A 15949-nucleotide genomic window follows, 5' to 3' on the forward strand; every position below is an offset into this window, starting at 1 on the left:
TTATTTTTACCAAATATCTATTGCACTTTAAATCCAAATTATATGTCCAAAACTATAATTCATTACATTTATATACTCTTACATTTTTGAATATATAGTATATTATATTTTTTGAATATAAATATTAATAATTACATTTAAAAATATTAATAATTTTAAAATAAGTTCTTTTTTTAAATAGTTTCAAAAAGCATTTTCAAATTTCAAATTTCAAATTTTTAAAAATATATTTAAAAAATAGCAAAAGTTATAATTTTTTTAAAAATGTTCGAATTTGAAAACATATAATTCGAAATTATATTAAATAAAGGTTAAAATAGTCTTTTGTCTTTTTAATGGAATTTATTTTGGTCATTTTTCTTTTTTGAATGCTCTTTTGTGACAAAATCTTTTAAAATGCCTATTTAAGAAGATTGTTCAATTTTGCATGTATCACTATTATTTTCTTTTTAATTTGAAAGTAAAAAAATAAATAATCATGCTATATGATTTAGAAAATAAATAAATTATATATTTATTTTACAAAAAAAATGATAGAAAATAGGTAATACAAATTCATGAAAATTTATACCAATATAAAAAAATTATGATCAAATTTCATAAATCAATGTATATAAATTTTCATAATCCACATAACCTGTTAAAATTTATCAACTCTCAAAATTCACATATTCTTTACAAATTCATCTCCCAATAACTCCCTCAAAATAAAAGGTGAGAGGCTGTTTTTAAAATAATATTACGATAACTTACACGCTAAAAATTACATATGTGATCACTGGGCAGTGGTCAGAGACAACAACTGACAAGATCTTAACTACTCCCGGTGAAAAGTTATTAATGTATTGATAAATCTCAGAATTAATTGAAACAGTATAAGTTACTATAAATGGTAATTTAAGGTTATAAATTTCAGTCTGCAAATAAACAACTTTATTGCCATGGATTAAAAACAAAGTGTGGAGAAGAAATATAGAATTCAGATCAGTTTCATTCACATCTATTGTATTTCTCTTTTTATTAATTTGGATTTAGGCTTTCATCATTCTTTTTCGGTAAGTGCCGCTCAAATCATCTCTATCCGAGTTTTATTTACGAAGTAAAAATATACTCTCTTTTTTATTTAAATTTGGTTGTGTTTATTGCTCATATCATTCATATACACATAAAAGTGGCAAATCTAATGTTAGCAAGGGTGAAAAAGCACAATTAAAAGTACAGTGGTAAAAAGTAAAAAAAGAAAAGAAAAGACACAAGGAGGGAGGGAGACAAAAGTAGCTTTCTCTAAAGTTCCGACAAGGGACTGTACTCGATGTGGAAGTCATGAACACCAGAAGCAGCCCATAACCGTTGATTAAACTCTTCTTGCATCTCATCTGGAACAAACGGTGTTCTACAAAGAGGACACGTCTTCTGATCATGATCCATCCAACGGTCGAGACAGCTCCGGTGGAATATATGTCTGCAGTTTCTCAGCCGTCGGATCTCTTCCTCTCCTTCGAACTCGTAGAGACAAACGGCGCAGTTTCCTGGTAGTTCTTCGCCGGAGCTCGTCACGTCTTCGAATTTGATAACCGGTAAGATCTCGCGGATTAGTAGGGCGGAGAAAGGTGAGCGGAGTTCGGGTATTCGGGTCGGGTAAGATGGGTAGTCGGGCCAGGTTTGATCCGTTTCGAGGAAGCCGGAGAGACCCAAGAAGCGGAAGAGATAGAAGACGACGGTTCTGAAGAAACTGAGTATCGAAAGCGTTTGTACGAAGAGCTTAGGGAGAAACACCTCTGTGTAGCCTAAGGGAAAGCCCATTGGAGCTAGAGAGAGATAGAGAGAGAGAGAGAGAATGAGCTCTGATTGTTCTTTTCCTTTTTTAAATAAAAGACAGAGAGATTCATTAAATAAACGACGTCGTGGCATTTGATAAAGTTAACTGACTGTGACGTTTGTTACTGTGAACTTTCCCGATGGGAAGAAAAGAGAAAGTAGTAATGCGAAAAGCAACAAAGGGAACTAGGATTGGTCTGTGAGACGTGCATCTGTCACCAACACTGTTGCATTTTTTATTCGCTGCGTGCGTCTCTAGTGTATTTCCTTTGTTTCGGAAAAAAATTTCTGCAAGTCGCACGACGATCGACACACGTGGTACGTCCGGTTGATAGGAGATATTGATGTGGACTAGGAATTCGCCATTTTATTTCCTTTTTTTAATATAAAAACTCAAATCGCATTTTTGTATTAACCTGGAGCATATCTGCATATGAATTGAAGCCCAACTAATCCATCTAGAGGACTAGTATGGTTTCGGATTTTCAAATAAAATTAGAAATATATTTTTATTTTAATCTAATCAAATAATAGCAAATTAACGTCTTGTTCCAAATTTTTCTTACCACCAGACTACTATTTCATTTCAGACTTTGTGGTATTTGTTGTATATCCGTATACTACTAAGAATATTCTCTATTACTAATAGATGTTTTTTTTGTTTGGCTTGATTCGTCGTATATTTCTATTTAACACGTGAAAGTTAATCTAGGCATTGCATCTAAAATATTAAAACAGGAGTACAACTTTGAAATACCTCTTAGTTTTCCTAAATAATTACGTCTTTATGCCATTGCATTTAAATTTTAATTGAAAATACAGAAAATTATTATTACTTACCAAAATCGTAGGATCCATATTTACCTTAAATAAAAACATATATGACCCTTAATGACTGCATCACATTACGGCCAAACAAACGAAGCTGATCAACCTTCACATATGTTAAAATATACTGTAATATGAAGGAATATATACTAAGTTACTAACTGAACTTTGGTTATTTTAAAATATGACATTAAGAAAATATTGTTCCTTACCTAACAAGTTATATTGAGCAGAGATTTTTAATATAGGGTTTTAAAATAACAATAATTGTTAGTATATTGTAACAAATATACTATAATATGAAGAATGATTATTAAGTTCAAATATAAACTATAAACCTTAAAATTATATAGGATTTATGGTTGACCGGTGTTGGCACAAATTTTTTATTTAATTCAAAATCGATTATTAGCTCAACTTGGATTCAGTTAACTAAGAGACATGATTGGTCCGATCAGGCTAATCAGCTTCGCTTTGATTTCAAAATAATGTTTAAATTAACATCATAATATTATTTTTGAATATGATTTTGATAAAGAACAAATCCCGCGCTTTTAAAGCGCGGGTTAAAATCTAGTTATAATTAAAAACCTAAGATCAGATACGTTCTCGATAGAGCACTAATCATTTTATTTGAATGCAAGAATGGTAAACTGGGTCAAGATATCCAACTAATCTAGTGAAGATAAATCGAACGGTTAGGCTTCGTACGTGAATCACACGACAAAAGAGCTCTATCTGATGCGTAGTCTCTATTAGCATTCACTGAATATTTTGCTTTTACTTCTGGTGTTCCTTTCAATTTTTGTTCTAAAAAAATAGTAAACCATTCTCCATAGAGAGAATGTGAAAGTTCCGGTGACCACGCAAGTAAAAATTTGGTGTGGTGTGGATTCGAATTCGGTGATCCACAGAACGCTTTGACCACCCGACCACAGACGTGTGGTTATTCAATTTTTGTTCTACTTCGTAACAAAGCATTAAATATAGAAATCCACACACAAATGTTTTCGTTATCACATCTGCTAGTCTTATAGTTAACTATTAGGTGCTGATGAACACATTTGTTTGTGGAAATGCACTCTGAAAGTCATTGAAGTGTACTTTCATATTAGATAATCAAAATGTGGTTAAATGGATAATTTATTTTGGAAAATCATGATATTATATCTAAGAGATATTTCTAAACTTTCAGTGAAATCTATTGATTCTAAAAAAAGGCAATAAGTCTAGTGAAACATTACAAAAGCAAAAGTTAAAAAAGGAAGTAAAGAGAAACGAGAGAAGGCCAACAATGTGTGGGTCATGGAGCTTTTAAGCATAAAAAAATATAGAGATGATTAAGATTAAAGACGAAGAAGAAATTAATCTTATCTATACCCCTTAATTTCAAAACGATATGTATAGAAAGAAAATTTAAGTGTTTAACTGAGTGGTGGGCCGAAGAAATATAGAAGACAAGTCGTCGGCGGCAATGATATTTCCACCAACCGGCAATGGTTCATATGGCTCTACTATGACCGGAGAAATGTCGTTCCTGCTGGAAATGATACGAAACTATAGCCATATTTTTTTTTTATGATATCAAAAATCGTATTTTATAAATCAAGTGATTGTATAAGAACTATTGGTAATTAGTATATTGATACTTTGGTATCCCTTAGTCCCCTAGTCATCATTATTTTTTGAAGTGATTTCACACATGTCATCTCCATAATCACTCTCAACAGAAAAATGTGACATGACATAGTAAAATTGATGACATGATTTATGGTTAAAATTGACAAGGACAACTACATTTAATGTTAATTTCAATTTTTGGTAACTTTAGATAATATGGTAATAACACATAAATCATCATTAAAATAAATCTATTCAAATATGTCATTAAATAATATGACAAGGGAAATATAAAAGATTTTAAAATTTCGAAATAGTATTTAAATATATTTTTATAATCATTAAAATTTTATTATTAAAAAATATTTTCAAAATGTTATACAATCTTTTTTTAAAAAAAATTAAAATTTTAATCGTAATATCATTTGTTTATTTTTGATATCTACAACTTTTAAGAATTAATTTTAATTTTAAATTTTGATAATTATAAAAAAATATATCAATTTTACTGTTTTAAAGTAATTTAATTTATCTTAACCAAAATAAATAAATGAAAATCTATGTAAATTATAGTTTTAAATATAACTTGAATATAATTTAAAATAAATCAAATTATTTATTTTAATTCTATGTTTAACTAAATTAGTATTTAATATTTTTATTAAAATATTATTTTAAAATAATAAAATCTAAAATATTAACAAATTTTTATTTTTAAATATAATTTAAAATTTTATCAGAAAACACCTAGTATTCATGAATCATGAAGTTGTGTGTCTTAATGTCCTCTTTGAAACAGTCAGTTTCAAACTAAACTTCTTTGATCTTAACTAGTCACTGAACATACATACATACATATATATTGTAATGTTATTGTAAAGACCCAATTTTCAGCCCAGTGATTTCCGCCCAGCAAGGTCCACTAGGGTTGCAGGAAACCCTAGATTTTGAGCCATCAGAGAGAGATATTGGTGAACCGTCACAACCACCGTCGAATGATATCAGATCTGACACGTTACCACCGTCTCACGCCTAACGCCACCATCGTATTCGTGACGCCGAGACTAGTCCGGACAAGGAAGCTCAGCCTGAGAGCCACCTCGACGCGCCCACACGCGCGGCTAGAAATCCTGCGCGTGAATCTCACGTGCCACCGTCTCCGCCAGACGTTCGCTGGAGCCACCGCAGCCGGCCACCATCCGTCCTCCGCCGGGAAGCCGCCGCCGCATCGCCGCCGCGTCTCCGTTGCTGCCGGTGATTTTCCGGTAAGCGCCGCTGTCGTTGGCCGCCGCCGCCGACCGGTCTCCATCGACTCGCCGGTAACTCGGTGACTCGGCCGAGTCGACTCAGCGAGTCAAGCCGTTGACCAGTCACGCCGGTTTGGTTTGGTTTGTTCTATTGATTTTCGGTTTGATTGGTTATTGGGAATTGATTTCTGGTTAGGGTTAAACCAATTTGAAATCGATTTTAATCTAGTCCAATTGAAGTCGAATCCGGTTAAGGAAAAACCGACGGTTCAATTCGATTTCAATTTGGTCAAGGGTTGACCGGCATGAGTCAGAGTTGACCGGGTTGACCTTTGACCAGTGGGTAGACTTTTTGACCAGATCGCCGGTTATTCATTTCAAACCGTTCGAAAGGCATTCTGACTCGATTTTTCGTCCTGATTTCAGATTTGGAGTCTGTTTGAGCAGCTGAAGTTCATAGCTACCACTTTTCCACATTGCTAAGGTGAGGGTATATTCAGTAAATCTCGTACCAGTGTAGAATTCTTTCTATCGTAGTTTAGATTTTGAATCGTGATCCGTCTGTTTGAATTGAGTCTTGATTGTTAGTTAGTTCATTCACTGTAAACTGGAACTAGGGGTCTAGAGGATTCAACCGTTGATTTGATTGCGTGATGTTAAGAGATGTGATATATATATGTATGTATGCATAGTTATGAGTAGGGACTATGTGCGCAGGCGGGGGATCAGAGATGTCTGGGCTAGCGACGCTACTTTGATTGTGCGGGCCAGGGTTCAGAGACGTCTGGACTAGCGATGCTACTAGTGATGGGCGTGTGGTGCAGAGACGTTTGTACCATGGACGCAACTTGAGAGGGCGGGGGTACAGAGACAGACTGTACTAGCGACGCTACGTATTTATATATCCGTATGAGGAGATGCGGGGTGTATGGACTAGCTATATGCTATCATCGCATTGTTTGTGTTTGTGTGACGCGCTAGCCGTTGTGTGTGTTCATGTTAAAGTTAAACTTCCATTGTGGGAGTTCTATTTACTTAAGTCAGTGGTTTGCGTGTTTAGCATCCCATACCTCAGAGAGTAACTCTCCTGTTACTCACCCCTCCTATTCCTTCCCCTTTCAGGTGAGGCTGACGAGCATGAGTGATTGCTATCGGACTGGTGCTTTGGGAGTTTTATTTCTTTTCTTTTTCAGACTTGCAGTTTTTATGCTTTTACCGATATTTTCGGGATTTATTATGTTATTTGAATTTATGGCTATTTATTGGATTTACGACTTTGGAGTTGACTTTTGAGAAGTAATAAATGGAGATTTCAGACTTTTTATTTATTTAAGTTATTTCGGAAAATACGGGTGTTACAATTTTACTGCAATATCAGAGTGGCCTACACCTAAGAGTTCTACCGAGATTCGTAGTTTTCTGGGTTTAGCAGGATACTACAGGAAGTTTGTGAAGGATTTTGACAGTATTGCGAAACCGATGACGCAGTTAACAGGCAAATACACTAAGTTTGATTGGACAAATGCTTGTATGGAGAGTTTTACTGAGCTGAAATGAAAGTTCACAGATACGCCAGTGTTGGTATTACCGAGACCGGGGGTACCTTATGAGGTTTATACAAATGCGTCAGGGACTGGTTTGGGTTGTGTATTGATGCAGGATGGTCATGTTATTGCTTATGCCTCAGTCAGTTGAGGCCTCACGAGGTCAACTACCCTACTCATGATTTGGAGTTAGCAGCAGTTGTTTTTGCGCTAAAGATTTGGAGGTCATATTTGTATGGAGAGAAAGTTCAGATCCTCACAGACCACCAGATATTTTCGGGATTTATTATGTTATTTAAATTTATGGTTATTTATTGGAGTTAGCAGCAGTTTTTTTTTCAGACTTACAGTTTTTATGCTTTTACCGATATTTTCGGGATTTATTATGTTATTTGAATTTATGGTTATTTATTGGATTTAGGACTTTGAAGTTGACTTTTGAAAAGTAATAAATGGAGATTTTAGACTTTTTATTTATTTAAGCTATTTCTAAAAATACGGGTGTTACTGTTATATTATACGACAAGAAAACATGGAATTTGTCAATTACAATCGGTTCAATTAATCAAAGAAAAAGCTTTAAACGATAAGGGAAACGAGTGTCGATGTATAAGTGTTGTAATGAGGCCGAGACAGTCACATGGCCCCATTGCTTCCATGCCTTTCATCTCATCTCCAATCTCTCCCACACTTCTCTTTGTCCTGTCACTGTTTAGTTTTTGGTTACTCGCCACCATCTCTTTCTCTGGTCCCATCATGAATGATACAAATACACTTGACTAACTCTTTCTTGTTCCTTTATAAAAATTTATACGATAATCCCAACATCATCATGATCCAATATATTGATCTTCGATTTAAAATGATGTTTTGGTGGAATCTGAAGTTCAATCATTACTTTATTTGTATTAGAAAATACAGTTAGATGATGAGTCACACGCCAATAATTCCTTTTTCATCACACAATATTATTATTTTTTTATTTGAAAGTACGATCAAATCTTTAGTGTTGGAGCCTATGTGTGTAAGTCTCTTCTCAGTTAGCATTTTCCATTTGGTTTTATTAAAACGGAATATGTATGCCCAGGCCAGAATAACATTGCATTGCATGTGTAGCGTTGGAAATAAAAAAATAAAACATAGCGTTTGTTCGCTAATCAGTAATACAAGTCTTTTTTTTTTTTGCATGTGTGTTTCAGTGTATTGTTTCCTACTAAATAGGGATAGTTTTTTTTTTTTTTGTCGATTATACCCGTATAGTGAAATCAAGTTCAAGTTAATAAGAAGGTTGTTCTGAGAACCACATCTCTTTAATCTAGTCTGACCTACATGAATAGAATACGATTTGATTTCTAACCACATTTACAAGGGAATCGGCGTGAACATTTTCGTTCCTCGAATATTGATAATACTGAAATTAAGTAGGGGTAGATGGAAAAAGATCGATAGTATGGATCAATATAGTCAAGATTTCGTCGATTACAAGTTAGCAAACAAAAATATTTAGTCAATAACGCAAGGATATTAAGTGTAGTCATTGATGTCTTGTCTTTCTCGCAAACGTCACATGGTACCACTTCATGTATTTTTGTCCTTGGACCATGGTACCACTACACCTTTAACTTCATTAGAAAAATGCATTTAACTTGTAGATGGTACATGTACTAAAAATGTAACAATCATAGCTTGTTTCTTGACGGCCCATATCTTTTTCTGAAAACATGGAAAACAAATATTTAACTTAGGCTTTTCTATTCTTTTTCTGGCCCAATCCTTTGAGATACTAGTTGATAGTTTTATTTTGTGCAGCTATTGTGAAATAGAGAATCTAAAATATGGCGGACGAAGGTGCCACGTTCCACTAGTTGGCCAATGAGAAAACATAGTGCGTTATCCATAGAGATAAGCAGAATCTAGTTCTGTCATAGAACATCACTCCATCGTTTCTTCTATTTTTCCTAACACTACCACTTTGAGTCTTGAAGAAGGTCATCAACTTCGAGAATAATGGCTTCTCTTTGTGCTTCTTCTGCCATCGCCGCTATTTCTTCTCCAGGGTAAGCTCGTCTTCTTCTCTCCTCTCTGATCAGTTAACATCAAATATTTGGTATATAGGTAAGAAGGCTAGAATAGTGATCCATTTATGTAATGTAATGATTTATATTAGTCACGTCGTTTTTTTACTATCTGAATGTGTGTGTGTGAAATGCTAAAAGGTATGGTCAAAACTTTATATTAATTGTATGATATATGTACAGTTTCTTGGGAGGGAAGAAACTGAGGCTGAACAAGAAGTTGAATGTTCCAACTGTTTCTAGGTCCGGTACGTCGGTGCGCGCTGTCGCAGCGGATCCAGATAGACCAATTTGGTTCCCTGGAAGCACACCTCCAGAGTGGCTTGACGGTAGCCTCCCTGGTGACTTCGGGTTTGATCCTCTTGGTCTTTGTGAGTGTTATTTATTTCTCCCATATTATATGCTTTTAACCTATTTTACAGAATGGTTTATATTATTTTAACAATTGTCTGACTAACCCGTACACATGTCAGCATCTGACCCGGATAGTCTAAAGTGGAACGCACAAGCAGAGCTAGTCCACTGCCGGTGGGCAATGCTCGGCGCCGCCGGGATTTTTATCCCGGAGTTTCTAACCAAGATAGGAATCCTCAACACGCCGTCGTGGTACACGGCGGGAGAGCAAGAGTATTTCACCGACAAAACCACACTCTTCGTCGTTGAGCTCATCTTAATAGGATGGGCCGAGGGACGTAGATGGGCTGATATCATTAAGCCAGGTAGCGTCAACACTGACCCAATCTTCCCAAACAACAAACTGACGGGGACAGACGTTGGATACCCGGGTGGGTTATGGTTTGACCCGTTGGGTTGGGGATCCGGTAGCCCGGCTAAAATCAAGGAGCTGAGGACTAAGGAGATAAAAAATGGAAGGTTGGCTATGTTGGCAGTGATGGGTGCATGGTTCCAACACATATACACTGGGACTGGTCCTATTGATAACCTTTTTGCACATCTTGCTGATCCTGGCCACGCCACTATCTTCGCTGTAAGTGTGATCCAAATCAATCTTTAGTTTTGAATGCTCCGGATCATTTGTTTTGACTAGCTATTTTTTGTGTGTTTTTCTTTACAGGCTTTCACACCCAAGTGAGACGTCAAAAACTTCGAAAAAGGATGGGCTTGTGTGATCATGTTTGTACAAATATTGTTTTTGAACTTAAAACTATTATGTACTTATATAAACTGTGGTCGAATGCAAATTAGAGTAACAATGCTCTTTTCTTGACTAAATGCGCATGTCTTTCTTTTACATTGTCATTCCGGGTCAATGAGAGTGAATATCATCATTTTTTTTGCTCGTTTACGTTTAGTTATCTATCATGTTGAACGAGTTTGAGCAAACAAAGTTGAACCAGTTTGGTTCATGTTAGTTTACTTTGAGTTCCATCTCAATCATGTTGTTACTCTTTATAAACGAGCGATTAAAAGCTATGAATTTCATCTCACTGAATAAAATTAGATATTTTACCAACTGAGTTCGTGCGGCTAACTAAATATTAAGGCAAAGCGTATATTTATATATGTAAAAGATAACTCATAATTTTTTTTGTGGTTGACTAATTATATGTTTGTTAAAGTAGTTTAAGTGTAATGATAACATTTATTCAATGCTCATACACAAATTTGATTAACACAAAAAATATATTTATTATATAAAAAGAGAGGTAGTCAAGACAATTATTTTTATCTTCTTCTTTTTTTTTTTAAAATAGAAAATATTAAAAAATTATTAAAAATTAAACTGCTTTAAAAATTAGATAAAAATATATAAATAAATATGAAATTTTTTAAGATTTACACTATTTACAAAACAATTAATTTTTTATATTCAGACATGTTTTAAGATATAATGAATTGAAAACAAATTTCAACAACCAAACTACATCGATTCAGATTTTTTGGCATAAAATCTGTTATTATCCAAATCAAATTTAAATTAAAAGTCAGGATAAATGTTTTTATTGGTTACAAAATTCACAAAATTAGTTAAAAGATAAACAAAATTTTTACTTAAATAATATGACAGTTACAATTTTGCTTTTTCGGAATATCTATAATTATCCATATTATCTCTAGGTAACAATTTATACCCCTATAAAATTTTTGTTTCCTTTCATATTTTTTCATTCAAAAACCATTCTTCTAATTAAATATGGTTTATCAAAGATTTCTTTTATGTTTTCTTTTCGTAAGTAGTGTCTATGCCACAATCGTTTCTCATGATGGCCGAGCCATTACCATTGATGGTCACCGCCGAGTTCTCCTTTCTGGTTCTATCCATTATCCTCGAAGCACTCCTGAGGTATTTAATCTACCTTACATCAAACAATATGTGTGGTCTTAGTCTTTTATGTTTGCTACTAATTATATTTTTTTTTTGGTTAATATGTTTAGATGTGGCCGGATCTTATAAAAAAGGGTAAAGAAGGAGGTCTTGATGCGATCGAAACATATGTCTTCTGGAATGCGCATGAGCCCACTCGCCGTCAATATGATTTTTTCTGGAAAATTAGATCTTATTCGATTCCTGAAAACTATTCAAGATGAAGGATTGTATGCTGTTCTTCGCATAGGACCATATGCATGTGCTGAGTGGAATTACGGGTAATATACTAAAATGGATTTAGCTAGTCTCTTTAAGTGCAATATATACCAGTTTAATACATTTTGATAATAAGTTAGCTTCTTGTATGGTGATAGTACGGTTTTCCAAATAATGTTTTGGTTGATAAATGGTCCAATGAATTGATTTTATTAATTAGTATACCAAAACTTATGTATCGTAAATGTCAGAACTAGTCTTTAATTATAGTATATATTTTTAATAAATTATCATAATGAGTCGGCTTTTTGTATGATGATATTACTGTTTCTTATGAAATATTTTTGACCTGCAAAATTTTTAATTATTTTAAACAGAGGATTCCCAGTGTGACTGCGCAACATGCCTGGAATGGTGTTCAGAACTACAAATAAAGCATTTATGGTAGTCTTACCTGATGATCAATATTCCTTTTTATCATAAATGTAGTGTTATTTTTAATTAAATTTTATATGAATGATCTATGTATAGGATGAGATGCAAAACTTCACAACTATGATAGTAGACATGGTCAAGAAAGAAAAATTATTTGCATCACAAGGAGGTCCAACTATTCTTGCTCAGGTAATCGATTTAATCTTTTAAATACATTATGTGGTGTTTCGTAATGTTATATACAATTCTTAAAAATATTTATTTTTTTTTATTTTATTAATCTTGCAGATAGAAAATGAGTATGGAAATGTAATGGGACCCTATGGAGAATCGGGTAAATCATACATTAAGTGGTGTGCAAACATGGCTCAGTCTCTTGATGTTGGTGTTCCATGGATAATGTGTCAACAAAATGATGCTCCTCAACCTATGGTAATAATATCAGTCTAGACATAATTAATATTTATCTAATATATTCAAAGGCTAACTATTTTAAATCGTTTTTGTTTTCATAGTTGAATACATGTAATGGCTTTTATTGTGACAATTTTGTACCAAACAATCCCAACACTCCTAAGATGTGGACTGAGAATTGGACCGGATGGTTAGTTTTATTTTCTATTTTTTATTATTTTGTAAATATTTTATCATAATATATTTATTTTGTCTTCTATTTGTTTAGGTTTAAGCAATGGGGTGGTAAAAATCCCCATAGAACAACCGAAGATGTTGCATTTTCTGTTGCAAGATTCTTCCAAAGAGGAGGAACTTTTAATAATTATTATATGGTAAAATATAATGATGAAAATTTAATTTATTTATTAAAATAAGCTCACAGAAAATCGACATTAACTAGAAAGAGTAATTGAAATGTTTTTATTATTATAATACCATGGAGGCACCAACTTTGACAGAACCGCAGGTGGTCCATACATCACAACCTCATATGATTATGATGCTCCCCTTGACGAATATGGTAAACTTAAAGTATATTCATATTTAAAAATATTTTATAAGTTTCTATTTTTACTAACATGGGAAAACCTATTAGGTAATTTGAATCAACCAAAGTACGGACATTTGAAACAACTTCATGATGTTCTTCACTCTATGGAGAGAATTCTCACATATGGAAACATCTCCACAATTGACTTTGGAAACTCTGCATCGGTGATATTCTTGTTATTTTTTATCAATATTATACATGTTATTCTTGAACTAATTACTTATCATGAAAATATTACATAGGCAACTATTTATAAAACCGAAGAAGGATCAAGCTGCTTTTTTGGAAATGGAAATGAAACTTCAGATGCAACAATTAGTTTCCAAGGAGAATCTTATGTTGTCCCGGCTTGGTCTGTTACCATTTTACCGGATTGTAAAAATGAGGCTTATAACACCGCCAAGGTTCTTTATTTTACATTTTCTTTTGTGGATTTTAAAATTTCATACTAACAACTATTATTCATTCAAAGTTGTAACCAAAATTTATTTTTTTTGTTTGTTTTATATTTTCAGATAACCACTCAGACTTCAATGATGGTTAAGAAACCAAATGAAGCTGAGGATACCCCTTCAACTCTGAAATGGTCATGGAGACCAGAGAACATGGACAACTTCCTTTTGAAAGGAAAAGGGGAATCTACACAGACACAACTATGTGATCAGAAACTAGTAACCAATGACCAAAGTGATTATCTATGGTACATGACTACCGTTAAGTTTAAGAAACGAGATCCAATTTCGGGTAAAATCATGTCTCTTCGCGTCAACAGCACTGCTCATGTCCTTCACGCTTTTGTCAATGGAAAACATATTGGTAAGTAACTCAAATATATGTTTTACAAATCTCAATAACACCAATTTACCAAAAAGTCTTTGATTTATATTTTTAGGTAATCAGCATGCTGAGAATGGAAAATTTAACTATGTATTTGAGAAAGATGTGAAGTTTAAGTCTGGTCGTAATGTTATTGCTCTTCTTAGCATAACTGTGGGACTTGCGGTAAGTTCTTAGATATTATTTTATCTTGTATTTCTTTTAAATGTTAATAATTTTTTTTTTTACTGAAAAATAAAATCTTGTCAATTATGGTGTTTTTTTTTATAGAACTATGGTGCTTTCTTTGAAAGTAAGCCGGCTGGAATCACTGGACCCATTTTTATTACTGAAAGAAATGGTGATGAAACTATTGTTAAGGACTTGTCTGCTCATAAATGGAGCTATAAAACCGGTTTAAATGGGTTTGAGAACCAACTCTTTAGAACGGAATCAATGTCTAAATGGTCAGTTGAAGGTGTACCGTTTAACCGAACCATGACCTGGTATAAGGTAAAGAGATGTTATTATCTATAAGATAACAAACCAAATACTTTTTGATTTAATTATTACATCTTGTCTTTCAGGCTACATTCAAGGCTCCCTTGGGAAATGATCCAGTTGTTGTCGATTTTATGGGACTTGGAAAAGGTACAGCCTGGGTCAATGGAAACAACATTGGACGTTATTGGCCGGCATTCATTTCAAGCGAAAATGGTTGTGATGCAAAATGTAATTATAGAGGGGCTTATCATGCTGAAAAATGTCTGACCAATTGTGGAGAATCCACACAAAGATGGTACATTTTCCACATCTTATTAGATTCTAGAATCATATATTTTAATGTTAAAATCTGAGAAATATTTCCTGGGATTTTTTTGCTTTGTTCTTTTCTTGAACAGGTACCATGTTCCTCGTTCTTTCTTGAATGCAGAATAAGATAACACACTAGTTTTGTTTGAGGAAATGGGAGGAAACCCATCGCTTGTAAGTTTCCAAACAACTAGAGTGGGAAGTGTATGTGCAAACGTCTACGAGAAAACAATTATTGAGCTTTCATGCGATAGAAAACCTATTTCTGCCATCAAATTTGCATCATTTGGTAACCTAGATGGCAATTGTGGATCTTTTGAAAAAAGAACTTGTGAATCAAGTAAAAACACGGTTGATATTCTCACACAAGAATGCGTTGGAAAAGAGAAGTGTTCCATTGATGTTTCTACGGAAAAGTTTGGAGCACCAGATTGCAGTGGTGCTACTAGAAGGCTCGCCGTCGAAGCTATCTGCTAAATGTTATTCTAGATTTATATATTTTGTATCATATTTCCAAACTATGCTATATTATTTCCGAACGATTTAAGTATTTTTAATATTTATTGGTGTTTGCTTTATTCAATAAAAGAACACATTCTTATATACATTTTACACAGTCATCTTCTTTTCCCAAAACAATCATGGTCATTTCTTCTCCACCATCCTCACTCTCTCTCTAGAAAATTGAAAAATTGTTCCCTTCAATATTTATTGTTTTTCTATTTAATATATAACACAGACTAAACTGCGGTACCTCAGTTGGTAAATAGCTAATTTTAGTTTATTAAGATACACGAGTTCAAATCTTATTGTGACATTTTTTTTATATTAAATAAAATCTTGACCGTACAACCAATCACACAAAATGATAGAGAAAATAAATATCAAATTGAAAGCATAATAGAGTGTTTTAGTTTAAGGAAAGTGTATATAAATACATGAAGAATAGAAAACTATATTGTTGGGGTCAAAATCGGTCACGATGGAATCGATGTCCCAAAGTCCTCAGAAAAACCGAATCTCGATCAAAACTTCAAAAGCCGAGAAAACGAACAGCCGAAACGGATCGCCCGGCGAGGTCGACCATGACACGAGCCAGCTCGCTCGGCAAGCACGACCGTGTTGCCGGTCGACTCGCCGGCGAGCTCGGCCGTGTTGCCGGTCGACTCACCGGCGAGCTCGGCCGTGTTGCCGGTCGACTC

The 15949-nt window shown here is 33.9% G+C and overlaps 2 protein-coding genes and 1 pseudogene across 2 annotated transcripts; 2 read left to right on the plus strand and 1 right to left on the minus strand.

Annotated features, from left to right (window-relative positions):
* Nucleotides 1-1160: 1160 nt before the first annotated feature.
* On the minus strand, nt 1161-1848 carry LOC106298722 (E3 ubiquitin-protein ligase RHA1B-like). The gene has a single exon (XM_013734866.1). It carries the CDS (start codon nt 1801-1803, stop codon nt 1285-1287), a length of 519 nt encoding a protein of 172 aa, XP_013590320.1. The 5' UTR covers nt 1804-1848; the 3' UTR covers nt 1161-1284.
* Nucleotides 1849-8920: 7072 nt separating this feature from the next.
* On the plus strand, nt 8921-10438 carry LOC106301128 (chlorophyll a-b binding protein, chloroplastic). Its single transcript, XM_013737454.1, has 4 exons — nt 8921-9114; nt 9316-9503; nt 9606-10120; nt 10208-10438. Exons 1-4 carry the CDS (start codon nt 9065-9067, stop codon nt 10223-10225), a joined length of 771 nt encoding a protein of 256 aa, XP_013592908.1. The 5' UTR covers nt 8921-9064; the 3' UTR covers nt 10226-10438.
* An 849-nt stretch (nt 10439-11287) lies between these two features.
* Nucleotides 11288-15280, plus strand: LOC106298943 (annotated as a pseudogene).
* Nucleotides 15281-15949: the final 669 nt, after the last annotated feature.

This window comes from Brassica oleracea, chromosome C6 (assembly GCF_000695525.1).
Source record: "Brassica oleracea var. oleracea cultivar TO1000 chromosome C6, BOL, whole genome shotgun sequence".
NCBI classification, from domain to species: domain Eukaryota; kingdom Viridiplantae; phylum Streptophyta; class Magnoliopsida; order Brassicales; family Brassicaceae; genus Brassica; species Brassica oleracea.

Excerpts from the sequence above, each read along its gene's own strand:
- LOC106298722 (XM_013734866.1), bottom strand. The coding sequence starts at position 1,803 with ATGGGCTTTCCCTTAGGCTACACAGAGGTGTTTCTCCCTAAGCTCTTC.
- LOC106301128 (XM_013737454.1), top strand. The coding sequence starts at position 9,065 with ATGGCTTCTCTTTGTGCTTCTTCTGCCATCGCCGCTATTTCTTCTCCA. Across the intron at positions 9,115-9,315 it reads GCCGCTATTTCTTCTCCAGG|TTTCTTGGGAGGGAAGAAAC; the intron begins GTAAGCTCGTCT and ends ATATATGTACAG. Across the intron at positions 9,504-9,605 it reads GTTTGATCCTCTTGGTCTTT|CATCTGACCCGGATAGTCTA; the intron begins GTGAGTGTTATT and ends TACACATGTCAG.